Source organism: Thunnus thynnus, chromosome 20, assembly GCF_963924715.1.
Source record: "Thunnus thynnus chromosome 20, fThuThy2.1, whole genome shotgun sequence".
Lineage (NCBI taxonomy): Eukaryota > Metazoa > Chordata > Actinopteri > Scombriformes > Scombridae > Thunnus > Thunnus thynnus.
This window is the reverse complement of record NC_089536.1, coordinates 6,110,513-6,137,181: the sequence shown is the minus strand read 5'-3', so window position 1 is coordinate 6,137,181 and position 26,669 is coordinate 6,110,513. Positions and strand designations below refer to the sequence as shown.

General features: G+C 40.8%; 1 protein-coding gene across 5 annotated transcripts; it reads right to left on the bottom strand.

Annotated features, from left to right (window-relative positions):
• Positions 1-305: 305 nt before the first annotated feature.
• Positions 306-26,577, bottom strand: ormdl3 (ORMDL sphingolipid biosynthesis regulator 3). 5 transcript variants are annotated; one of them, XM_067575873.1, is made up of 5 exons: positions 26,492-26,577; positions 18,344-18,458; positions 6,331-6,539; positions 5,507-5,658; positions 306-3,365 (listed from the first exon to the last, which is right to left on the bottom strand). In XM_067575873.1, the coding sequence occupies exons 3-5, from the start codon at positions 6,502-6,504 to the stop codon at positions 3,230-3,232; spliced, it is 462 nt and encodes a 153-aa protein (XP_067431974.1). In that variant the 5' UTR covers positions 6,505-6,539; positions 18,344-18,458; positions 26,492-26,577; the 3' UTR covers positions 306-3,229. The 5 variants fall into 5 exon arrangements, with proteins under 5 accessions (XP_067431974.1, XP_067431973.1, XP_067431972.1 ...); XM_067575872.1 differs by lacking the exon at positions 26,492-26,577 and having other exon boundaries at positions 18,344-18,569; XM_067575871.1 differs by lacking the exons at positions 18,344-18,458; positions 26,492-26,577 and adding an exon at positions 8,414-8,878 and having other exon boundaries at positions 6,331-6,536.
• Positions 26,578-26,669: the final 92 nt, after the last annotated feature.

The window sequence follows — 26,669 nt, the reverse complement described above, 5'->3', positions numbered from 1 at the left end:
TAAAGGCTGCAGACTGTGGTGTAACCTCTTTAAAGCAAGATAAATCAATTTACTGGAGGAGAAAACAATGTTTCTGTGTCCTAAAAGAAGCCTGGAGGTTTAGATGAACATTAATCTGTCTGATCTTTAAATCTATGTTTAGATTTAAGGCTCAATCTTCTTGAAAGTCTTCTTGAAACACGAAGACAAGAGTTGATTAAAGCCAGAAAAAAGGCAGAAGGCTCCTACAGTCGTTTATCACATTCATCCAGCCTCCGTGATTCAGCTACAATACCAAAAGGTGAAGGTGTAAACAACAACAAGAATTTTGAGATGATACTTGAAAAATACTGTATTTTGGGTCAAGCACTCTTACAGAAGATCACATTGATATTTCCTTCAAAAAAAAGCAGGTACACTGATCATCAAACAGACGCTGTGAGCACACTGTTTCACATTTTACCAACATTCAGTTCAACCTTTCCGTCCAGCTGTCCTTAACAGCTGGAAAAACAACAAAACATGTAAAAACCATGGTCAGTTTGTGCTATGAAATCTTATAGCTCGTCCTTGAATAAAGCCCTTTATGGTGATAATGAAGACAATATTTCAATGAAAGGAAATCTGCAGCAGTTATTTACAAATCTTTAATTGTTTTTTCTCCTTTGGTCCATGCTTATCATTGGTTGTATTGATGCATCAATTATAAATGATGCCAATTCAATACCTCAATCTAAAAGAAACTGTTAATTGAATTGTTTTTTTGGGGGGTTCAGCTATGATTAATATGGAACAGCATGAATTATAATTGATTAAATTTAATCAGAACTAGTCTGCGGTCCACCAGGATTGGAAAGCTGCTACCGTCACTACTACTATTACTGCTGCTGCCACTGTCAGTACTATTAATATTAATGCTACTAAGGCTACTGCTGCCACTGTCACAGCTACAACTATCACTACTGCTGCCAGTGAAATGTGCAGCCAACACTGTTCAGGTTAACATCAGTAAACATATTTCTAAAAAAAAAAAAAATATGGAGAATTGTTTCATTCTTATAAATTCAGATGTCTAGTTTGACTAAACTGTGTCGTGGAATCATAACTTTTTGTCTTTTATTTGAGAATTATTAAGTATTTTTCACCTTGTAGGAGAATAAGCACAGTCTGACTGGTTGGCATATTGTTAATGAACTGAACTGCTCGTTTCCAAAGTCCAATTAAAACACTCTTCTGATCAAACGTCCAACTCGAAGGATCAAATTGAAATAAATCACTGTTAAACGGATTTCTCGCGCTCTACAATTTAGTCTCACTGATTAAGTCATTAACGAACTCATTCAAGATGAGAACTGCCAAGGTGAAACGGTTCACGGACACTTCCAGGTTTCCACCGCCGGGCGCGATGAAACAAGAGACCCCACGCACACACATGCATTAAACTAACAATATGTAAAACTTTAAAACATAAATATGCACTAACAGTCTTAAATGAACAGTGACGTATTACCTTTTAGACATTCTTACTCTAATGCAAAGCAGCTTTGTAACATAATTCAGAATCCCTTTAACACATAAAGACAGAACAATTTCCTTGGATCTTAATAAAAAAAAAAAAAGTTTGACAGGCTGAAGAGGAAGCAGCTGATGCTCTTGAAAGATTTGGATGTGGATCACCTGTGGCTAAAACTTAACTCAACAGATGTCCCTTTCAGTTGTTTACTTCAATGAATCTTAAAGCTAATCAATATTTCCCCTCAGCTCACTGTTTTGTGTTTTCAGGTTCACAATTTCCACTCTGATCAGTCTTGTTTCCAGCAGGTAGCTGTTTTCAGAGAGACAGACTCGTTGTACGCTACCTGTCCAGCACTAAACAGTGAACAGACAAAGCTAGCTACAAGCTGGTGAAGAGAGTCGAACATGTAGCAGCTAGAGAGCCACGTATTTCTCCTCGGGAGCTGGTGGTGGAGACCAAAATTAAGAATAAAAAGTTGCCACAAACACAACTTTATAAGGTGATAATATGAGAGGCGTTTCTAATATTCGACCCCCTTCATATGTGTAAATATGGGTGAACACTTTAGAGTATTTCAGGGTTTGCTGCAGAGCTCCTGTATTGGATTGCAGTCGTTAGATTGCGGAGGCGTACCTGATAAACTGGTAACTCAGTGTATAATTTGCCTCTAGGTTCCAAACTGAGATGCAGACATAACAAGCTCCGATGCTACATCTCTTCGTTGCTCGGTTCAGCCCAATTTGCACGAATTTATTCATTTCACCTCTAAGGTAAGTTCCCTGCCTGCCCTTAGGGTGACATTATTATTCAATTTAACTTCTATTCGTATTTTACTGTATTTATTTCACTTCTGACTTTTAGCCTGTGCAATGGGGCCTGAGCACTTTAACCGAGTAGCTGCAAGCATGTGTCCACATATGTTTTGTAACTATGACTAAAAGGTGAGGACAGAAATATTTATCTCTTGACTCATATTGCAGGACTAGTGCGCTCTTGTGCATACTTTCTGCACACAGGCCAGACAGTTTTGCAGACAGAGGGTTTGCTGTGACACAAACCAGAACAAGAGCCGTCCAAATATGGAAATGGTCAGATAAAAATAAGAGTAGCTTAACTTCCCAATCTTGGCCCTGAGCGAAGCAGCCAGGGCTAAATATAAAACCTTGTGGTTTCTCGTGTCTTGCCTCTGCAGCGGTTCACAGGTCCCTTACCATTTCATTAAAGTATTGTTACGCTCCTCTAAACCCAAAACCCTCAAGAAAGAGGAAGCTTCACATGGGAGTGAAGCTGAATAAATACAGCAGTATATCATTACATACAAAATAACTTTGATTACCACCTAAGTGTGCCAATGGGTGTAAAATGACACACGATATTTGTGCAATTACATCGTTCTCTCCCCCCTGACACCTTTCACTCCAGAAAATTCTCATTTCTACAGAAACTGAACTTATTACGACACTCCTGTTTACAAATGCTTACAAACGCTCAGGAGATAGGCCCACGAATAATCACAACAGTACACTTTCCCTTTGTATAGTGTATTGTGTCTCTTGCCTGGGGTTTGGTACCATGGCAGTATCCCCAGAAGGCTTCATTTAGAGTGTTGCTCAGCAGAGTTAGGAGCCAAAGATCGGATCCTCGTGGCTCTGCAGCCAAATCAGAGGCCTGATACTCTGTGTGCTTTCAGCAGTCCATGGGGACTAAGAGAAGGAGGTGTCCTCTTCCACCTTGTCAGTACTTATTAATCCCAAAGATCCTCACGCCGTGCAGCTGGGGCAGCTTGGGGATGAGTACAGTGAGCAAGGAAACAGTGTTGACCACAAAATGGGCCCGATCGTATTTGGTGTAAAAGCTGGTTAGAATATACCTGCAGAGAGAGAGAGAGAGAGAGAGAGAAGAAAGATTAATGACTAAAGGAGCAGAAATTAGTAACAAATTAACTCCAAATCAACATATTAATCTTTTCCATTTCTCTGAAGTCTTTGACAGAGTGTCACAGTTAACAAGATTAAGGAGCACAACGAGGTATTCAGTGAAGACATGAAGTCAAATTAAAGCTGACAAAGCCTCCCTTTAAGTAAGCAAAAGCCTTTCACTTATTTTTCTTCTGAAATCACAGCAAGATGTTTCCTAACTCACAACCGGAGTGCCAACACTTGAGTCTGCGATACTGTTTCGACATGCCGAATAACAGGATTGCAACATCGCTGATTATTGATGTAACTAAAAATGTGCGCGTTAGTCTACACATCCACATGTACCTATTTACTGAGGCAAATGTTCAGAAAGTGGCATGTCAGCACCGGATGCGGAGATGCGGTGTTTCTGGTGAGACACCAGAGTCAATAAGGGAAGAAGAAACTAACCACGATGATTCAATGTAGACAGCTGCGCACATCAATAAAGAATTTTGTGAGCTTAGAATGAGGTATTGCACATTCTGTTCTCTGCTGAACAAGTGAGGACATGTTAAAAAAAAAGGCTCTTCAAGGACTTTCATCTGGATCCAACACATTGACCATCCTGCTGGCGCTGGTTGCGAAACAAAATGACTAAGAGTCCTTTGAAAGTTAGTGTGAAAACCTTGTATATGGCTGGAACATGTATGAAACACTAGAGGGCTTTTATGAACGACGGATACAGGAAGTGGCAACACAGTCGACTGATGGAGTTCCACTATCAGTCAGCGACAGGCTTTCGTGTTTACAGAGCCGGTAGCTGCGGTCCAGCCCAAAAAAAACGGTACACCTGCAAAAACTGCCATCACTACAATGTTCAGGCTGAGCTGGCAAATCAACCCCAGGGAGCCGGAGCGCTTCCTGTAAACAGAACTTCGGCTGGTTAATAAGGACGGAAAAGGGCATGAAAGCAGCGAGGGGTGCTGCTGCGAGTACTAAGCCCCTTAACAATTTGTGAGCTCGGCTAATAAGGGAGCAGCGGGGATGCTAATCAATCGAGAGGCTTTGTGATTGCACGCTCACAAATAGAGCTACAGGACGGGTATATTTTTGGCAGATGCAACACAACAAGTCATCGCAGTCATCTTTGCACCAGCCTATGTAGCGCACTGATTATGGAGCCTGGATGGCGCTGGGGGAAAAAGCTCTCAGCCACCTCCACAGAGACCCATGTGCAATCCCCAGCACCAGTGTCGTATGCTCATTAAACACAATTGGTGCTGGTGGGTGGGAAGCCAGTGAGGGATCATGTCTTTGTCGGAGCACTAGGGACTGGTTGTTCTGTCAACACTGTGTCCAATTTACACCATCCTCAGGCCTAATGTACTTGTTTAAAGGATACTTTCACAATTTTACAAGTCTTTCTTAAAACAATGGGTGCACATTGGAGCATTGAGACAGGTTTTGTTCACTGTGATGGAAGACAAAATCCCTCGTTTAGAGAGAAAATGTATTTGAAGGTTTATCTGAAGCTAATATGAGTCTTCAGCTGTCTGAGTTAGTCAAATAAAGTGGATCTCCCACAGTTAGTCCTTTTTAGTAATAAAAAAAAAAAAAATTCCCTCTTTGTGTCTCGACGGACAGTGTTTTCCTGTTCAGCTGCAGTTGAAGGATCATAACAAGAGGAGGAAATTTGCCACCAGAAGGACACAACTTTGAAAGAAATCAACTTGATTTGACTAATTTGAATGGCTGAAGCCTCATATTAGCTTCAAATAAACTTTTAATTACATTTTTTGTGGGCTGTGGATTTTGTCGCCCATCATTTACATTGAAACTGAATGATGAAGGGATCTTCTAATGGTCAGTATGAACAGGAGGAATGATTACAGCAAGAAAAACATGTCACCTGACTGTTTTAAGACAACCCTGAAAAATTGTGAGCCTGTCCTTGAAGGTGCCATTCCACTATCAAGACTCCAAAAGGTACACTCCTGATCTATGTGTTTCTGAGACTGTATATGAGATTAAATCCATCCTTAATGATCAGCTATTTCCTCCACCTGTTACATAACTGAGGGCAGAGTACTAGATGTGGAGAGCCACTTACAGGACAATGGGTGTAATGGTTAGGAACTTGCGCGAAGCAGTAAACTGCACACCGTAGTCCATCTGCTCCCAGTGTGTCAGCAAGCGAGCTTTGCCCTGATCCGGAGTCTCAAAGGGCGTTCCTTTGACCGTGTGAAGTAGGAGGTACATGCACTGCAACACACACACACACACACACACAAGAGACACACAGTTAGAGACAGAGAGCAGGACTGTTATGACACCATCACAGTACACCATAGTGACTGGAGACTGATGTGTTAATATTACAGTTTGCCCAGGAAGTAGGTGTTTTGACTCATAGACCACAAAACCCAGCAGGAAGCCCACAAACATCATGCAGGCATATCCTCGGGGTCATGTTAGGACAGCTCTTTTAAACCATATGACAAAATGTAGTGGAAGACCAAAGCCTTCAGTATCAAATACACTTCTGTCACAAGATCAAATTGTGGTTAATATTGTACTCTTTTCTGAAACCGAGGGCCAGACAGAGAGTCTTGTGTAATCAAAGTTTATGATGCAAGTCTGTGGAATACCTCAACACTGAAAATTAAAAGGCTGGTTGAAATATTACTGGCACCAATTAATTAACAAAGAACTTGACTAGAAGCAGTGCAGCGAAGCAGCAAGTACAATTTTCCCCCTGAAATAAAAAAGACTCTGCTTGATTTGAAGCATCTCTGCTTTCATTCACCACAGCCCGAACCCTTCTATTAGGCCAGCACTGCACTGTATTTGTCTTTCACTGAGCTGACTGTTTCAATAAATGTTAAAAGGAAAATGTGGTAGAGCTGGTGCCTTTGTACATTCTTCTCCACTGACCAGATTGTGGATGAGGTTGGTGAGGGTCCAGACCACGGGTACACTGGCGAAGGGAATGCTGAGCAGGATGACGTGTAGGAGGCCGATGCCCAGGATGTAAGACAGCCACATTCCCCTGCTGTTCATCACTCGGGTGTTGGGGTTCACCTCGCTGTGCGCCGTGCCCACGTTCATGATGGCGGTAGTGCCGCTTGAGAGCACTGTACCTACTTTATGACATAAAGAAAACTGAATGTTGTGATTCAGCTTATTCAGTCTGCATCTGCAAGAGGTTATCTGGTAAGTCATAATCTAGAAGGCTTTTATGACTTATGTTAATTACCTGAACAGTGCATGATCAGTATACGTTTTACAATTTTAATTACATGACTTGCTTGCTCCTAACTAAAATAATAACCTATGCAGAGATGGGAGGCAGTTCTAGAGCTGCAACGATTAATCAGTTAGTAGAATTACAGAAAAATGCTAAATTTCTCTGGTTGAAGCTTCTTAAATGTGAATATTTTCTGTTTTGTTTAGTCTTCTGTGATACTAAACTGAATATATTTGGGTTGTGGACTGTTGTTTGGAACAAAACAAGACATTTCAGGTTGCATCTTGGGCTTTGAGAAACATTCTGAAGACCGAACGTCTAATAGATTCATTGAGAAAAAAAATAATGGACAGATGAATCCATTATGGAAGCCCTAAGTAATTCAGTACTATCATTTAACAACTTTCAGTGGCACCATATTATTTATTATTTATTGTTTATTAGCTATTGTGAGCTAATGCATGACAACAGCTACTCTTCCTGGGGTCAACATAAATGTACCTGCAATATGATAGTAAGAATGGCAAAATTAACTTTGATCATGATTGCTGTATATGATGACATTATGTTCCAATTATATATACAGTTAAAGTTACAGACGGGTGACAAATTAAAGGGAAAACAATATAAAGTGTCTTAGTAAGGTTGGTGGGCCACCAGAACAGCTTCAATGCTCCTTGACATTGATTCTACAAGTCTTTGAACTCTTCAGGAGGGATGAACATCATTCCTCTAAAAGATATCCCCTCATGTGGTGTTTTGATGACGATGGTGGAGAGCACTGACTAACACGTCAGTCCAAAGTCTCCCATAGGTGTTCAACTGGAATGAGATCTGGTGACTGTGAAGGCCGTAGTATATGATTCACATCATTTTCATACTCATCAAACCATTCAGTGACTCCTCGTATCCTGTGAATAGAGGCATTGTCATCCTGGAAGAGACCACTCTCATCAGGATAGAAATGTTTCATCATAGGATAAAGGTGATCACTCAGAACAACTTTGTATTGATTTGCAGTGACTCTTCCCTCTAAGGGGACAAGTGGACCCCCGAAGCATAACAGAGCCACCAGATCCCCTCACTGTAGGGGTCAAGCATTAGACCTGTACCGTTTTTCCCTAATTCTCCTTAATTTGTCACCCGTCTGTATCTATCAGTTCAACCAATTGATTGAATGACTGAATGATGATTTGATTGATTTACACATACATTATGAAGTGTTTTGTGTGACATAATTGATAACAGTGGATGCCAGTTGACAGCACTGAACAATCAATTGAATTATTTCCAATATTTTATATTTGGCAAATATTTTTTTCCATATCATGCTGTATATCCTATTCCAATGATTATAATGATATTGATTTTAACCTTGTGTCCCAGTTTTAATCCTACAGTATCTACTGTAGTGACACAATTGATGATTTTAACGGGCACCTGCCAGCCAATCAGACACCAGTATTTTCTGTGGCCAATGATATAACTGGAACTAACACGCCTACATTAAGACACAAGTCAAAAAGTCTACGTTTTTAAAAGTGAAAAAAAAAACTGATTGACAACAGTAAACAACGTAGCAACGGGTTGGTTAATCCAGCATGCTGTTTCATAACTTGTCAGAGCTCCAAATATATAACTGATTACAGAATTATCTGTAACGTAGCTACAACCTTATATCTACAAGTGTGCTAACGTAGCACTACTGGAGCAGCAAGTACACTAATATTAGGGTTAATTATAACTGAGTAAATAAATCATTACACTCACTGCAGAGAAAAATGGCTTCAACTCCAACCTGTCTTGGCACTAGTCCGTTATCACAGTTTTTGTCTCATCGATGCCTTCAGTTGTGTAACTGATACTATCACCGGGAGACTGGCGGGGCTCCGGTGTTTGGATCAGTCAACCGGTACCATCTTTCGGTGCCGAAACGTGCTGCTAAAAGCGCAACGGTCGGTCCGCTCGCATACAATCAACCCAGACACAAGCACTTTTCCTTCGTCTTCTAGCCAACAGCTGCTGACAACACAGCACAGTTCATGATGTAACGTCATCGCTATTCGTTTTCACGGTGCCGTTTTTTTTTTTTTTTTTTAAAGGGTGAGTTCTTTTACTCTTCGCATTTCGCTGTGATTGGTCGCTGCAAGTCACGTGACCAAAAGTAACCAATCAGCGCGCAATGCGTTGGGGAAACGTGCACTACGCCCCCTTTACGTCACAGCGGAGGAAGGTTCAGAGGAAACGGACTTGATTGTCACTGGGGACAGATTTGATAACGGAAATATAAAAACATTTCGTTAAATCGTTAAATATAATTTTGACGTTAAATAGCCTATTAAAAAATGGTTTAAAAATATTTTTTTCTGAACATGATTGTAGTCATTTTCTTTTTAATGTTTTTTTTTCTTTTAATTTTTTTTTACAAAAAAAAAAAGAAAAATATAATATGCAATTTAAGTAACTGGATATTTAACTTGTTAATTCTTACACAAAAGTATAAAAATTGAAGAATAAAACCGAAAAACCAAAAGCTGCTCTTATATATATTTATAAAAGTAAATTAATAATTTTAAATTAATTCAATAATTAATTAAATTAATATTTAAAAAAGGATGGGAGACACTTGAGATAATGAAAGCTGTAAGAGTATATAGCTTTTGAGAAAAAAAATGAAAAAGCTTTTACATTTGGTGCAACTTCCCACATTAGTATAGGTTCATTTATATTTTTTTTTATTTATTATTTTCTGTTCTATTACAATTTTATTTATATAGCGCCAAATCACAACAAAAGTCATCTCAGGGCACTTTTCACATAGAGCAGGTCTAGACCGTACTCTTTAATTTAGACCCAACAATTCCCCCATGAGCAAGCACTTGGCGACAGCAGCAAGGAAAAACTCCTCTTTAACGGGAAGAAACCTCAAGCAGAATCCAGCTCTTGGTGGGCGGCCATCTGCTTTGACTGGTTGGGTTGAGAGAGCAAAAACATATAGTATTGGAAGAATGCAAAAATTATAACTTATAATTGAACTTGTGCTCTGTTTTTGGATAAATGTTACAATCAGCATGCAAACATGCTCACAGTGTTAACATGCTGATGTTTAGCAGGTATAATGTTTACTAGGTTCACCATCTTAGTTTGGGCTGTTTGCATGCTAACTTTTGCTAATTAGCTCTAAACATAAAGTAGAGCTAATGGGAATGTTATCTGTTTTGCAGATAATTAAACATTTGACCTGATGATGGCGCTAGATGAAAGGTCAAGGGATCACCAAAGCTTTTACAATTCATTGTGAGGGGGACATGGATATCTGCACCAAATTTCACAGCAATCCATCTGATACCGGTCCAGACATTTCACAGAAAACCTAAAATGTCAACTTAGAGGTAAAATCACAGTCACCAAAGTCACCAAAGTCAGTCTTAATCCTCCGGGGACCACAAGTGTTTGTATAAATTTCACAGCAATCCATCCAATAATTGTTGAGATATTTCAGTCTGGACTGAAGTGGTGCCTCAACTATTCGACAGAATGAAAAACGACATTGGCCACATGCTTAGCTAAAAATAAAGTAGCTCTTACAGATATCTACATAACAGGGACAGACATTTGACATAAGGTTACAATTTAAATTCAGTGTATTTAGTGGTAGTCAGTAGGCTTTTTCAATTAAACAGGTTTTCCAGCCACTGTCTTTGACGCCTTTCTGGTTAGCACTTGATACTTCTGTACAAAAGGAGGCCCTTGACTTCTTATGTAGCCAAGGTGAGAGGAGACCTTGCTAGAGGCAAACAAAAAATGACTGACAGAGCTGATACTCTGGTCCCAAAATCAAAGATCAACAGTGTCATGTTCTAGATCCAAAGATAAGCCCTAATACTAATTTAGGCCCACAGTAGCCCTAGGCTAAAGGGGTCAACTGTGTCCTACTTGCATGCAATGTTACATGACACCCACTGTTTCTAAGGGTACCCCTGTGATGAATGGCATCAAACAGGTTTGGTTGGCTGACAAGTGGACTCTCTCATATGCTCATAGCCTTGGGTGCTATACTGGTGTTAGCTATGTAAACCTAGATCTGCGTTCAAATGTGAATGGATGACAGTGCTGTGAGATCATCGCTGGCACTGGAACAATGGGCCAAATACATGACATTGAATAAAACACACCTCAGGAGGGGGCGCAAATGATGACGCCAACAGATGCAATGTCAGATCAAAAAGTCGTCACCTGGGTATATTTGACATTGAGAGACAAGGTGTCGGTTTTACAGGGAGACAGTTGACGTTTTTTCTCCAATCATTTCAGTAACATGAATACAATTTAAGAGGCTAAATGATGGTTTTGAGACCTTTGTAGGATGCTATACCTACTGTAACATAAAGCCATGCTTTTAAACTTGTAGGTTGCTATAAATAAGCTATAAATATTGCAAGTTTAAACAGTGTACATTATAATTCATAATCAATAAGCTGTTCATTAAATTATATCACTTCCTCCTGCTGTGCAGCACCCATCTTAAAAAGAAAAAAAGAAAAAGCCGGAGTGGATATCTGATATTTGCTGTACGACAACTTTGGCTACCACTGACGATGATAAAATCAAAGCTTCAAAGTCTTGCGGTCGTATCCATTTCTTCACACCCGCGTATTTAATAGATGTTTAGATATGTTCCTCTGTAGACTACATCTCTCCACACTTTGGCTAATGCCCACAAGTCATCTGGCTACAGCTTTCAGACGTAATGTGATTCCGTTAATAGGACTCACACCAGTGATAAAAGCTTTTAATGAAGAGATGCATTTCATTTTCTGGCATCGGTGGCTGTCTTCAGCTACGAAACTAGTGTAAATTCTTTGTATGTCATTAGCAAAGAATGTGTTTACTATGACACACATGACAATTCATGAACCTGTATCTTATTATAAACTACGATTTTACAAAAATATCATTGTACCAAACATGCATGTATTTAAATTTTAACAAAACCAGGGCCAAGATTTGAGCCCAGATCTTTTGCACTCTCGCCTAAATTAGCATCATTGAATAGTTTCAAAAACCTTTTTACTTTAAGATTATTATAATTTTTTTTTTCTTGTTGTAGCTTCACTTTCACATTCTCTGATGCTGTTTCCTTTCTGTTGAGAACTCCTCAAAAGAGCCAGCATAGCTTACAGTATACTCTTATAGTCTTTATATTATTTCTGCATTTAAAGGTTGTTAGAGAGAAGACATACCCTTAACTAACTCTTGAGCTAATGCAGCTTGCATTAGTCACAAATACTTATTTGAAACCAAGTAGCACAGGATCCAATGATGAAATGTTCCTGGCGAAGGGATTTGGTGTTAACATCCTTTGGTGTACCAGAGATTGCAGTGATGCAATTCTGCTAATTTGTAAGTGTATTCATTTCATCATATCCCTTAGCCAAACCCAACAAGAGAAAAGCTGTCTGCTTTTCAAATCAAAATTAGAATGTAGAGCCAATGACATTTACTACTTTTATATATATATATATATATATATATAAGAGTAGAGGCTAAACAGTCTGCTCCTGCTGTTAGAGCAAGACGTGGTTTCTCAAATACAAATATTTTCTTGCATTTACCTTTTTCACGTAATTCTAAATCAAACATTTTTATCCATTTTTATCCACTATTTCTCACACAAAATGAGCAATCCTGAAGACATTTCTATGGACTCAGGTAAATTATGATGGGCATTTGTCACAATTCTTGACATTTCACTGACTAATTGATCAAAAAATATTTAAAAAAAAATACATTGTAAGTTGCTGCTGTAGTTGTCACATTACAGGGTCATGGCTTCATGCTTACAAGACATTTCACACACAGTATGTACTTGACAATCAAGAGCTTCTTATTGTGATAAGTAACCAGCAGATGTCACCATCAACACACTTTGGGCTGGTTGTTGCCATCCTGGAGTTTGTACTGTGATGTAACTTTTAATACAAGCACAGTGGTGCAGTCAACATTAAAAGTGTAATTATTATGCCCAGCTTGTTCTTTGCGTGTTTCTACTTGTTACCAGCAAAGAAATACACAGACGACTACAGTCCTGTATGTCTTCTCCATGAGCAGATCACAACTGTGAGGTGTCAGGTCAGTGTTTATGGTGTGACTGTATCTTTTCATATAATGCCTCTGAAAACTCCTTTTCATCATATATAATGATAATTCAGTACTCACCTAAATAAAAATATGTATGATTAATGCTTTTGCATGCTTAATGAATGCTCAGTTACTATTATAACAGAAGCTAAAATTAATACAGTATTACAACCCTGCAATAAATTCTAGAGATGTTGATTTGACTGAATTTTGGAGGCTGTCGTATGCCGTGTTGCATGATGTTGCATTATACTTTCTAATATTTTATCCACCCCATTTATATCAATGAAGGTAACAATCTGTAAATTGAAATAAATAAGACATGGCAATATTTGACTACAATCCACTTAATGCTCAAATTATACATCAAACTATAATCTGTATTTAGTATTATTTCACCAAGGAAATACACTGCCAATTTATTTAAAGCAGCATTTCTTACTTCCAGAACTTTCCGCACTTCCCTCCAACTGTTAGGCAACATGAATTTGCTCGGTGAACCCCATGAGTTCTGAATCTGTATGGTGTACAGATGAACTAACATGTAGTCTAGCCAAGTGGCCAACAAACAAAGCCAATAAAAATGACAGCTTGACTAATTACAAAGTGGGGAGACATTCTCCTGTATTTTGCAAATGAGTGTATTGCCTCTAATTACCAGCTGTAACAAAGGTGTCCAATGGAGAATGTTACCTGTAAATACAGAAAAATACTGGGTTATTAATATGAATGTGTTGTAGAGGTCAATGGCGTGGGGCTTGCATGGCCTGTAGATGAGCTGGATGTGACAGGAATGACACTGCTGGAGCAGTTTTCTCCAATAGGGGAGGTGGACTTGTGACCCAGGCAGGCTTGGATGATAGCCTCGCTGGAAAAGGCTGACGCAGGGAGTCCATTATTGCCCCTGGAGGAAGCTGAGGATTAGAACACCAAAGAATTTCAATAAAAGAAGTGTCTGTTTGGGGGTCGGGAGGGGCAGAAGGATGGTGGTGGTGGTGGTGGTGGTGGTGGGGTGGGGTGGGGGGGGGGTTCCCCTCATTGTCCCAACAGTGATTGGGAGCAAGAGGAGGGGAGTGGGACGGCATTGTGTTTGCAGCTCCTCTGAAGAAGGTGGTTATTAGGGGGGATGGCTAAGGAGGGGTGAGGGATGGGGAGGCTGTTGACTCTTCATCTTGTGTGAACAAAGTCTCTGGCACATAGCCCTCTTCTGTCCCTCTGTCCTGGACCCCCTTGTTTACGAGTGCCATGAATTCTGTCCCTCTCGACGGGGACCCCCACCAACACCAACCTGCACTGCCGCACTTTGTGGGGCTTAAGTGCCCTTTAATTAGGCCGCCTCAGTGTCCGGCTGAAGACCGCTGAGGGTTTAGGCTCTTCCCTGTGGGACTTTGCTGAGCAGCTCACACACACACACACACCAATACAGCTTCCCTCACACAGCCGGGGGATGAAGTGTTTGCTGCTCTAATGAAAAAGGTTTATTTGGGCGATGAGTTCTTGTCGTCTTTGTCCCCAGTCTTAAAAAGTCCTGACAAAGGCATTGATATTATCTTTAACACTCGTCCATTTCCAGGACACATTAGCAGGAGCTCTAAGGCTGATGGGTGAGGCTTCAGTCTCCCAGCTACAAAGGCACATGCACGACTAAAAGTCTCTTGACAAATCATGATAGTAAACACGATGTATTTCCTGTACAGACAGAACACTTTATTATCACTATCTGGTATTAATTAATCAGGCAATTACTACAGAGATGGAAGTAAAAGAAAAACTGCTCCGTGGTCACGAAATTCAAGTGGAAGGTTTCCATCTTGCACATTATGTAGAAGAGCGTGAATTCATGCAAAAATATGTAAAGGAGCGTGAATTCACATAAATTCACTCATCCACATACACAGCCAAACACATGCACAGCTTTGTCATTGTGATGGAGCACATTTCATTATCATAACCGCAAAAGGCACAGGATCCAGAGTATAAAGGGGGAGGTGGGCAAGAGGCATTGGGAATTTGCTGAACTGCCCCAGCAAAATGAGTAATTTCTGGATGCCCCATTGTGTGAAGAGCTTACAGGGTGAGAGCTCTGAAAGGATGAGGCAAAGGAAGGATATAAACATGGGAGCAAGTGAAATAAAGTGAAAGATGGTAGGAATGAGAGACAGAGAAGAATGATGAAAAGAAGTTTGTGAAGGGAGCAGGGCGGGATTGGGCGTGTTCAGAAACTTTTTCGCTACAGCCCAGTGTGTGTAGATACCCTCCTAATCCTGGTTTTATTGGCTGCCTGTGTCCAGCCATGCTGGTTGGATTGAGTAGGGAGGGTAGAGAGGTGGGGGGGCCGAACACATGTCCGTCTTTGTGGTAATACGCTGATTAGGCCTGAGAAAGAGCCGGACCTAGTTACGGCCTTTCTCAGGTCACCGTAGAAACCGGCCCGGTAGGGGACCTCTGTGTGTGCCTCCCCCTCCTGTGCACCTACTGATGCAGACACGCAGACCGAGGCCTTGCTTTGCAGAGAATTGTACAAAACACCACCATTCAAAACACCACCACAAGTGTTGTTGAGTCACAGTTCATTTCAAGATCAGGCTCCGATGTTCTTGAGCTTAATCGCTGTTGCCTTTCCAGACAGTTCGCATTGCACTTGTGGCCTCAACCTGGGAAACGTGGTTTCAATGTTGTTCAGATGTAGACCGCAGACTGATTCCTTTGCCTGCACTCATAAATTAGACCACTGTCACATTCCCCCCATCCATCCCTGGCCCTGCAATCTGTCTATTGCTCCTACAGAGCAACTGTCATCCAAATCCCAGAGCTGAGCTAGGCACATTTTTATCGATGCCGTAACACACAACAATGTTCGTGATCGAAAACAGACCTGCCTCATTGTCAGCACTGCTGTGACATACCGCATCTTGACTTGAGGCATTGAAAAATCATCTTTATTGGTATAATGTAGAAGACTCCCCACCATGACTGCATGGAGAGCAGGTTTCACACAAGTTTCACAAAGATATCTATCAATTATTGTCACATTTAGAGACTAAGGGGAACCCCCCACCACCACCACCACCACCACCACCACCACCTCCTCTTGAACAGGGCGGTAGGTCGAGTGCTGCTCAGTCACTGCCTGTTTCCCTATCTTCTTTGTTATGGAGGAATAAAACACAGAGGGGGCGGGTGAAGGGGGGCACTTCACTACTGACCTCCAGACAGTGGTCACTGGGCTCTCTCCCTGTGGTGGGCACTCAGCCTCCTCTCTGCAGAGTGCATGCTCCCAGCCCCTGCTGGGTGACCTTCGAGCCCCCTCAGTCCGCCGAGCTCACACATGCCCCGGAGGTCCTCAGCAGAAAGACCAAAGCCCCCCAGGCAACACACATCAGAGGGAAGGACATCTGAGATATTTTGTGGTATAAATGCTGATAATACATTTAAAAATCACTTAAGAGTAGCAGTATTTGTGATAGAGTGACATGTCCAGGGCAAACTTTGTATTTGACAACTGTGAAAGTTTATTATATTTGAGACACCTGTTATTTCAGCAACATCATGAACTTTACTTGATGATTAAAACACATAATGATTCAAGTATCTGTAAATATCTTCAAAGTGCACTTAAAATCTTTTTCATTCATTTTTTTCCTGCTACAATATTAAATCAGGATGAAATAAATAAAACATCTCTTACTATGTCATAGTTTATTCTGATCTTTGTTACTTGGAAACAGATCTTCCTGAGGCTGGCTTCCATATGGCTCCATACGCTCAATCTGTTGTGAAATCTATCAGGTAATCCATCTGGTCTAACGACTTGTAAATGTATTTCTAATAAGTGTCAACTCACATTTTTAAAATAATGTGTTCAGAAAGGCCTTCAATTCCAGTTCCCCTACAGTAGGAAGAATGTCAAACAAATCTTTATTTAACCGAGTGAATCCTCCCGAAATTCAACTAGAGAGAAGCTACAATCTTAACACAGTCTTCTATAATAACATGTTACAACTGACAGCGTTGGTCTCTAAAGGGCATTGTGCAAAAAACCCTAGCAGGAAACCAGTCAAAGAAATGGTAAAGAAATTTCACTTTTCATAAAACATTTTGTTCTGTGAAGTCAAGTATGAAATTCATACTGATGAACCCCTTCATTACTGGTTTCAAAATGTCTTTTGCAGTGGTCACATCTTTTAGTGGTCATTCTTTCCATGACGACCCGACTGGTAACTAGATTGTTATCACTACAACTGACTTTGTTTGATCTCTGCCAGGTATCTCGTTTTGTATTCGTCCTGATCAGTTTCCTTGTATGTGAATCGAATGCATGGTTACTTCAGGCTAAGTCCATCACAAGTGTCCCACCCTCCTCCTTCACCACTCTCTATCTATCTCTTGCTCCTCTCCCTCCTCCCCCCCCCCCACCCCGTCCCTACGGCTGCTCACCCCACAGCCCATCAGAATGACAATAGTATTGATGTAAAATGTGTCGCCTTTGGGCCGCTGAAGCATATAACCCCTGCATGCCTGGCCCAGCCACCACCACTAGTTTATGGCTTTATTGTGTCCCCTTTTATGTCCTCCCCTGTTGGGGTGGGCGGACAACAATTTAGAAAATTCACTGTATATGTCCCCGTGAGTTGGGGACGGAGATTATGCGTGTGTTGACGTGCATCTCTGTGCGTGTGTGTGTGTGTGTGTGTGCACTGAATGCATGTATATCCGGATCAATTAGTCAGGGCACAACCCCTAAAAAAAAAAAAAAAAAAATCAATGTGTCAACATGTACGTCAGTGTGTGTGTGTGTGAACCCTCCTGAAGAGAAGCTGGCCTACATCTCCTCACCTACCTCCAGCCACAGTGGGGAATCTTTTTTTTTTTTTTTTTTTTCTTCAATGATCACAGATGAAACAAGTTGAGTAACAACTCTACTCTACCTTTTTCATGTGTCCCTCCCTATACCTCCCTCTCTCATTTCCCTCCCTCCCTCTTTTCACTCTTTCCTTTCTTTTCCACATTACCAGGGGGTGGCGTGTGATTGACAGATGGGAACGAATAATAATTTTTTTTTCGTAACCTAAGGCCATCTTCTGTGATTGGCTTGCCAGCTGACATCTCCAAACCTCATTCTCCCCCCCCACCCCCCCACCCTCCTCCACCCCCTCCACCCCCGCCTCTCCACCCCCCACACCCCCCCTTTAATATTGGGCCTGTGGATGAGGCATCCTGAGGGAGAAAAAAGTAGAGAGAGAGAGAGAAAAAGATATCTACCTTAGGGAAGAACCTCAGAGAGAGGGAGGGAAGGAGAGGACGGGTAGGAGCGTGTGTGCATGTGTGTAAGAGACACTTATTCTCTTAACTACTAGGAGACAGACACACTTTCCTGGCCCGACTCAAAGAAGGGGGGAAAACAGGAGGAAGATTTTTTTTTTTCAATATCATTTTAATTTTCCCCTCATTCAACAATCAAGCTGCCCTAAAGCTTCTCTTCCTGGAAACTCTTTTTCATTGCCTACTGGAAGTTCTATGTATTGATCCATTTACCCTCTCACACACTACAAGGCTTACCTCATGGATTTGTATCTGATTGGATATTTGATGTGTGTGTGGTTGTCCAGCTCACGGGTGCTTGGAGGCTATCCCATCTGGTGGTGAGTACAATCCATAGTTTCAGCATCAGACCCTATAGCAGCATACAGAGAGAGAGTCTTTTTGGTCAAATGATCATTTCTGAGAGGGCAGAATGTGCACTTTCAGTTGACTGCGTGGAAAAATGTTCTCCGGCCCAGTCCAAAGAATCTTAACCTCAAATACTAGTGTAACGGAAAAGGCTCGCCGTTCTTTTCCCCTCTACACTCAGGTCCATTTATCATATTGCAGTATGTTGTGATGCAAAGAGGATGAATTTTTAGTTTGGGAACCATTAAGTGTTTAAATATGTGGACTTCTTTTTTGAATTTAAGAAAAAATACGCGAGTGTTTGCCATGTTGATGTGAATTGTCAACAGTAATGTAAGGACTTGTGAAGCATTTCACCACAACAGCTGAAGTCAGTGAGATAATTCATTATTACATAAATTGTGGATATCGCTCCAGGACAATGACAACACTGATGTTGCTCACGAAAACTCAACAAAGCCTCCAAAAATGATTTGTCCATCCTGTTTCTAAAACATAATCAATTTCTATCATTAAATACAAGAATATAATTTTAGGAGTCTTAGGAAGTCTAGCAAACATGACTGATAAGATCAGCGTCATTTTGTTTTGTTTGCTATTGTGCGTCACTGTTCTACATTCAGGCCGCCGGCCCCCAAAACATGCGGTGAATTGAATTTGAATTGTTTTGGGTGGTTTTTTTTTGGTAGATGTATGACATGCACTAAAAACAAAATATTTGGCGCTGACAAAGGTGTTCACAATTTTAAAAATAATACAAATTTGCAGTCTGCCAAGAGGCATCAGTTGTAATTAAATCAATCCATTTTTTGGGGGGAAAAACAGTTAAGCATATCATTTTGCTTTTCAATTGTACCACAATTCACCCCCTCCACTACGGATTTGTCAGGAGACAATATGTTTAGGTGCCGCAGGGTTTCATTCTTTGTTAAATTAGCCCAGATCGCTTTTGGCACCAGCAACTGAAATTTAGAGGTTCATCTCATTACAAATTCAGCTACATGCAGCTGACCTCATAGCTCCTGGTCTTCTTTTGTAACATAAAGCTTCTATTTTGGAGATATTTGCGTAGGCGTATGACAAAGCTCTTTTGGCTCACAACACAATACTTGTCAGAGCTACTACACTTTTAGTAGCCCAACTAGCATGTGGTCCCACCATAGCGCTGTCCAAACCGCAAGCATCTTCTGGTTTCATTTACAGAGCAGGCAGCTGCCAAGCACACAGGCCACAGGGCTGAAGTGTTAATGGCAAAGAGGACTTTACACCCACTCCTGGCTTCAGCAAGAACCATCAGACAACAGTGACAAAGAGCCTGGGATTCTCTCTCTGTGACCTGCAGCTGTTCTGTTCAAGGAGCTTACATGACACTGGTATAATGTTCAAACCTTAACAATGCGCACCAGCTTTGATTTGGGTAACAAATTATGAAGTGTGGGCCGAGCTAGGAGTTACTGGGAGGGTGTAAAGATGAAAAGCCGAGCCGTAGCTCCAGGTGAATGGGCAGGTGCTGAGGAATGGGTGTCAAACAGTGCTGTCAGTGGCATCACCCCGCGGTGTCGAACATGTCCAAAAGGAGACAAAATGAGGTGGTGCGTCAAACAAGAGGGTGCCGAGTTTCAGCAAGGGCCCAGGCAGGCTCCTCTCAGCTTCTGTCTCAGGGGCGATGGCTTGGCCATAAATTCTCCAGCCAAGGTGGGATGGGTTGGAGGGAAGAGGAGTTTTGACTGCTTTATGCCTGGCAGCCTTGCTGTTACAAGATGGGCTGTTGAAAACAAAACAGAGCATAAATAACTCCAGTGATATGCACATATGCATGGACGAATATGAGGTGTAGTCGCAAGAAAAAAGGCATAGCAAACTAATGAGGTGGGTTTGGAAAGGCGAAACAAGAGCAGTGAATTGCCTTCTTGAAATGCAAGAATGTTGGGGAAAATGTAGTTTTGTACAAAACGGGCAGAATAAAGGTTTGAGAGAATTCATGACAGTTTGAAGCAACGTTGTGGCCGCACATAATCCACAGGTCCCACAGTGTCTCTGTCCAATAATCTGACAACACCATCCCTTCTGTGTGTTTTAAAAATGAAAAAAATACCTGTTTAAAGACTTATTACTGTTTTATGGTTTCACCCTTTTCACATGTGCATGATAATCAATGAATATCCAAATATAAGAGCAAGAAGCTGTGAGCTATGACACGATACGCTGTCTTTATAAAATACTATGGTTATTAGGAGTCACGGTTCGTATTTTATTAAGCCTGTGCGGCTTAACTCATCTACTACATTTATAACATCTTAAGCCACTCTGTCAGCCAACAGCGTGTTTATGTTCCTTGCCTAAACAGTGGTGGTTGTAAGTGAATGATGACAGTCACTTTCAGAGAGTAATTACCACAGCTGAATTTCCTTCAATACCAGCCATCGCGCATCAGCAGTGATTATCGGTTTAACGCTGTCATATCACACCGCACAGCCACGAGATGTTTAAATCCAATAACTGTTATTCTCTTAATCCTCTGTTATCATCACTGCTGTTAAATCTGCACGAGACAGCACAGACATTGTACACTTGATGTAAATTTTGCTGGTGCTCATTGTAATTTCAAGAAGGGGCCAGCTCATGTGAGATTCGGCTTTTCCCTTAAAAATTTACACTGCTTAATATTACTTAAGATTTACATTTTTGCCGTTATGAAAGCTGGAATCAAACAGAGAACAATGGGTAGGGAGAGAGGAACCTGAGACAGAGAGACAGATACAGAGATGGTGCGAGTGGTAACTGCTGCAGCAGCAAACGGGTCCAAACAACTGATCGGTTTTGATAATGTCTTAAATGCTTGATGGAAGGTTCAGCACACTGAAATCATCTCCAGCTTTTGTTCCTTTAATGAGCAATACATGGAGTCCCTATATTTTACAATGGCTTTGTATTAGTATCTTGCTCTGTATTATCGTGTTTTTGTGCTTGAGTCATCATGTACACTAATTTGATTTGTGATGCCTTTAACTGTTTTTGTTTTTATTGTGTTTATGTCTCCTGTTGTAATGTTTCTTTCTTTTTTTTTACTCATCTTTTGTTCTTTTAACCTTTTATCCTTTTGTAAAGCGCTTTGTAACTTAGGTTTTGAAAGGTGCTATATTAATAAAATGTTACTTACTTACTTACTTACATAGTACACCTTGACAGCTTTGCTTGACCTCTGCTTGGGGGAAACTGGCAATGAATCTGACCAGAAACCACAAAACTTTCAAAGCAGTCATAACAGGGTTAATATTCAGTCACTGCTTTATATGCAGACACAATTTATAAGAGTTGAGAAAATCTGCATTGTCAGAACAAAAAAAACAACAAATTGCATTTGTTAAAGGTGCAGAATAACATATTTAAAGGTATCACACATCCAGATTTGGACATTTTAAAGCTTTCAGTGATACAATTTTAACTTCATTTAACTACAATTTGGAGCAAGTATAAGCCTAAATGCAGCTTCCTGAATAAAATTGTATTTGCTGTTAGAAGTGCCACTTGTGGAAGTTTTGGGAACCACTGGGGCCTCAGTAATATCAGCGCCGTACCTCGCAAAGCTATCTAGGTTTACCAAAGTGCCCAGTCTATACACAGACCTTTCCAGTTCAACCTGAGCGGCTTAAATGGGGCTCTAGAGTCCATCTCTGGGTCTCAGGAATGTCATTATATGTCTGTGACACCCCCCACCTCCAATCCTCAATCCAATCTTCAACCCCAAAACCCCTACCACTGGCGAAGGGATCACTTAAATGATTCTTACTGCGAGAAAATCCTCCGTCTGCCGCCCCTGTGTGAAAAGATCAAGGATGTTCGGGTATTATTCTCAACAGTGCAGTGGAAGGTAGAGAAAAGAGCAGGAAAGTCCTGAAGAATGTCATTCATAAGAAACGTTAGGGTTCCATTATGAATGGCTGAGAGCTGCCATAGGGCCAGGGTCAAAGGCAATTTTGGGCCACTGCTTAAGAGAAATGTCTCCACAGAGTGGGACATCCACAGGGATACAGGATATATAAAATGAGAGAATTTGTCAAATTCACATATAACTAGCATTGCCACTGCTACAGTTTTAAGACCATAATGGAGCAAGAGCTGTATCAAAACACTTTAATTTGATTGAATGTTTTTTAATATGATGACCTGATACTGATGTGTAAGAATGTTGTCTATGACAGTCACCAAAAATGTGCAAACCTATTACTGGACTGTCTTCAATCAACAAGCATGTGGGATGACATTATCCAGTCAAACCCAAGCTAGGTGAGAGGTTCAAAGGAGAGTGGTATTTCAAAGTAGTGAAGGCGAGTCCTAATCTTCCCCCACCATCAAAGGACATGCAATGTGCTGTTGTAGGAAATGACAAAGTCCCCCAGCGCATAGCTATTAGCTGCACTAAAACACAGGCCAGGACAGTTCCTCAAAGGAAAAATGGCAACGGCTAGGGGCAAAAGGATCATTAGGGGACACGTGTGGAGGCACACTCACACACACACACACACACAAGTCTTCATTACCTGGCTGATCTCACCTGTATGGTTGTTACACAGGTTAATTATTAGAAAAGAGCAATTTCTCTGACACACTAGGGTCAGTGACAAAGATGTGCTGATCACACCTGTACGCCCTAGATGCAGTCAAAGCCCTCAGGTCACTGACCAGGTTAACCAAACAACCAATAGCTGCTGCTGTGTAGAAAGGAAGAGAGGAAAATCATTCAACATCTCTAAATTACAAGGGATCAAGAGTGAACACTAACAATAATTATGTGTAGTTATGTGTTTGCAATCACAAAACTTAATCTCCAAACACGGAAAAAATGACATGGTGGAATAATTTGCACACATTTACCTTCTTCAGGGTAGGGCTAGGTATCTTTTAAAGTTTTTCAATACTAGTAGCAATATGATAACTGAGTTTCAGCACTGATATCAAAATTATTAACACTTGAAATTGAGACTGTGCTTTTCTATAAAACCCTTTTTTTTTAAATTTAACAAGAGAGGCCAAACATCCCAAAGGGTTAAATATTGTCCAAACACAAGAACACATGAACTTAAACAGAATAAAATAGTCTAAAATTGGCAACATTTTTATCTAAATCAAGAGTTATCTGATCAAAGAATACATGAACAACATCTGCTCAGACGTTTGACACCAGCTTTCAGAACATCCTTTACAGTTCAGCCTGCACCAGAAAAGTATTGATGTATGACACCCATGACACCCTACTAAGGGATATAAAGGTAAAAAGGAGAGGTAAAAACATAGATGACAGTTTGTTTCATACAGATAGGAACCTGCAACAACAGATCAGAGTTGGGGTTAAGCTTTTTTAACCAGGGTGAGCTATTAGCGGTTCTGCCTGTTAGTGAAATATCTGCAGACTGGAAAGCTTTGTTAACCGGGTTCATCCTCACCACCACTTTTTTTTTTTTCAAACCATCTACGCATGTGAACGTCAACAACAATTAGGTTTTTAATTACTTTTAAAGACACTATGTGGTGTTTGAAACCTCCACAAAGAAATTCCAGACATACACTGGAAGATTCCAGACACTCCATTACAAGTTATGATTTGCATAGGATGCATTACTGCTGACAATTCAAGCAGCAGTGCCAACAAGCTGCCCCTAATGAGCAGAGGCAGGGAACAATGCGCTGTTTGAGTTGTGGTTCATTCACACAGTCCCTCAAGACTCTCATTCAAACAAGCTCTGTCCTCTCAAGACAACAGCTCAGACTCTGTTGTGTCCACGCGAAGACACCAAGCTTCCAGTCTGACGTGCGTTTGTCAGTGCCTCGTACTCTCCGGTGCACTACTGTGCAGAGCTACTGCCGCTCTCCTTCACTTCCTGACAGGCAGGTTCACAAGTTTACACCCTGTTCAGTTTCCCTCTTCACGTCTCCATATTTGTGACTGCAGGGGCTCCTTGTCCCAACTCCACACTCGCTGCAACAGTCTGCAGAGAGAGCGGGGAGACAGGAGGGGAGGCAAAGGAGGTAGAAAGAAAGAACAGGTTGGAACATTTTTCAGGGGTCCTGTCATTTTTTATCTGATCAGCCAGGAGCTGTTGGACCACAAATCAAAAGTGTGCCAAAGTAAAAGAGAAGACAACAAAACACAGACAGGAGCTTTGCATTCCAGCCTCCACCAGGAAAAGTCCCATCCTCGGGCAAAGCCGGCAACTTTCCTTGGCCCACTTACTCTCGTTCAAGTGTCTTTATCTCTCTGCGGACTCTGTTGTGGGATTTATGAATAAGATTCTGATGGCAATGTTTTCAGTGCACGTCTCCGACTGCTCTGCTAGGGCCTCATTTAGCAACATGATGTCCTCCAGGCAAATCTGACAAGTTGAGCTGCGGCGTCAACATATAGAGGTAAATGAGAGGTAGATAAGAGTTTAATGCAAACAATATTCTTGCAGTCTGTTACTGCAGAGGCCTCTTTCAGGAGCCTGGATCTCACAGAAGAAGTGACAGAGCTCACTTGGGATTCAACGCTTCAGGCACAAACCCAGCATAAGCTAACATTATTAATTTCTCTTTAATGAAATAAGTTAACTTGTTCAGACACGGCTAAGAACAACTTGTACCCTTAGTCAATAATCACTATTGGCAAATATATTGGAATATGATGGCATCTTATCAGATCTGAAGCCAGTATAAAGCTGAATCCTTTCATATTTCTCACTGAATCTGTTTACCTTTAGCTTCAAACGATTATAAGTAACAGAAGTTATATTCATACTTAAGATCTAACCCAAATGCTTTGTATATTGCTCTTTTTGATGAAAGATTCATTAGACTCAGGGCTGAACACATCTGAGCATTTCACTAACTTGGAAACTGATCCAAACTGAAACAATCAAAATCCCACCCTAACTGTAGGCCTAGTCAAATAAGGAGTAGCTGAATACATCATCAGCCCTATTTCTTCTCTTCACCTGACAGCAGAGAGCTGGAGAGAGTCCCAGCTTGTGATCAAACGAAATGGAAAATTATATCATCATGTGTAAGCAGTTTTCAGCATGCCCTCCAACAAGGGTGTAAGCCAAGAACACAACCAACGTTGTCACAATGTTTGCACAGAATGGGCATCACGAACAAGGCGCCCGCCTCTTTGCCATCTTAAGGAGCTTACAAGTAGCAACACAACCGTGTAGATGACTCTACCTTCCTCGTGCACGCATGAGTCTTTGAACAGTGCCTAAGGAATAACGCATGGAGAGATGGATTGTGACAAGCTCTCTAATCGCCCTCCTTATCCTTCTGCTTCACTCTACTTTGTCAGCCACTTGAACGTTCAATAGTGTTATAAACTACTAACTACGGAAAACTTCCTTGGATATAAAACATACTGCAATATGTCTCTTAACCAATGCTCAAGGTAAATGATTTCAGCTAAAACAATGGCAGAAACACAATTTTAATGTACTTGTATAGCCTTATACTAAAATGTGTTTTTATATTTAGTCTACCCTAAATGAAGTGAATCAGATGGACAAAATATTAGAAATATCTCTCAAGAATAAATCAATATATTCACTAAAACAGTTTTTAGCAAAAACTGAACATTATAACCTTCATGAATGTAGAATTTATTGCAGCACTGTTGTATTTGATGGCATTAGTTTTAGTTAAGTGTACTTCAATGCAGAGTCAGATTTTACACACAAAACATATAACAAGCTTATAAAATATGCATTTTAAATGGAATTAACAGTAGCCTAAATGAAATAATTAAAATTGGCTTGACCTTCACCAGCTACATAATTAAAACACTGCATGCTGCATCAATAACAAAAAGCAATTATAATACACTGTAATAAAACAATAAACAGTTCCAGGTCCTACTCTGCCTTCATGTGGTAATTTTGCTTTTGACACCATAAGATGTATAGCCTACAAGTCTGAAATATTTTTACTTTTACTTTAATAAAGGAGCTAAATACTTCTTCTAGCACTGACTGAAACTCTGAAACAAAATATGAAGCATTATTTGTTACTTACATTTAGAAGCTGTCTCAAAAATGTGGAGTTTATGTTAGCCGTAGACGTTAGCTCGCAGTGATGGGCGCGAAAAGCATATGCGCGTGCAATGTCACTGTACATAGTTTCCATAGTTACGGTACAGTAGGCCCACACGATGACCTGACTGCGCAAGCGCAAAGGAGTTAGGACATACGGG

Coding starts and splice junctions, on each gene's coding strand:
- ormdl3 (XM_067575873.1), bottom strand. CDS start 6,504: ATGAACGTGGGCACGGCGCACAGCGAGGTGAACCCCAACACCCGAGTG. Junction 5,659..6,330: donor CCAACCTCATCCACAATCTG/GTCAGTGGAGAA, acceptor TGTGTGTTGCAG/TGCATGTACCTCCTACTTCA. Junction 3,366..5,506: donor ACCATTACACCCATTGTCCT/GTAAGTGGCTCT, acceptor CTCTCTCTGCAG/GTATATTCTAACCAGCTTTT.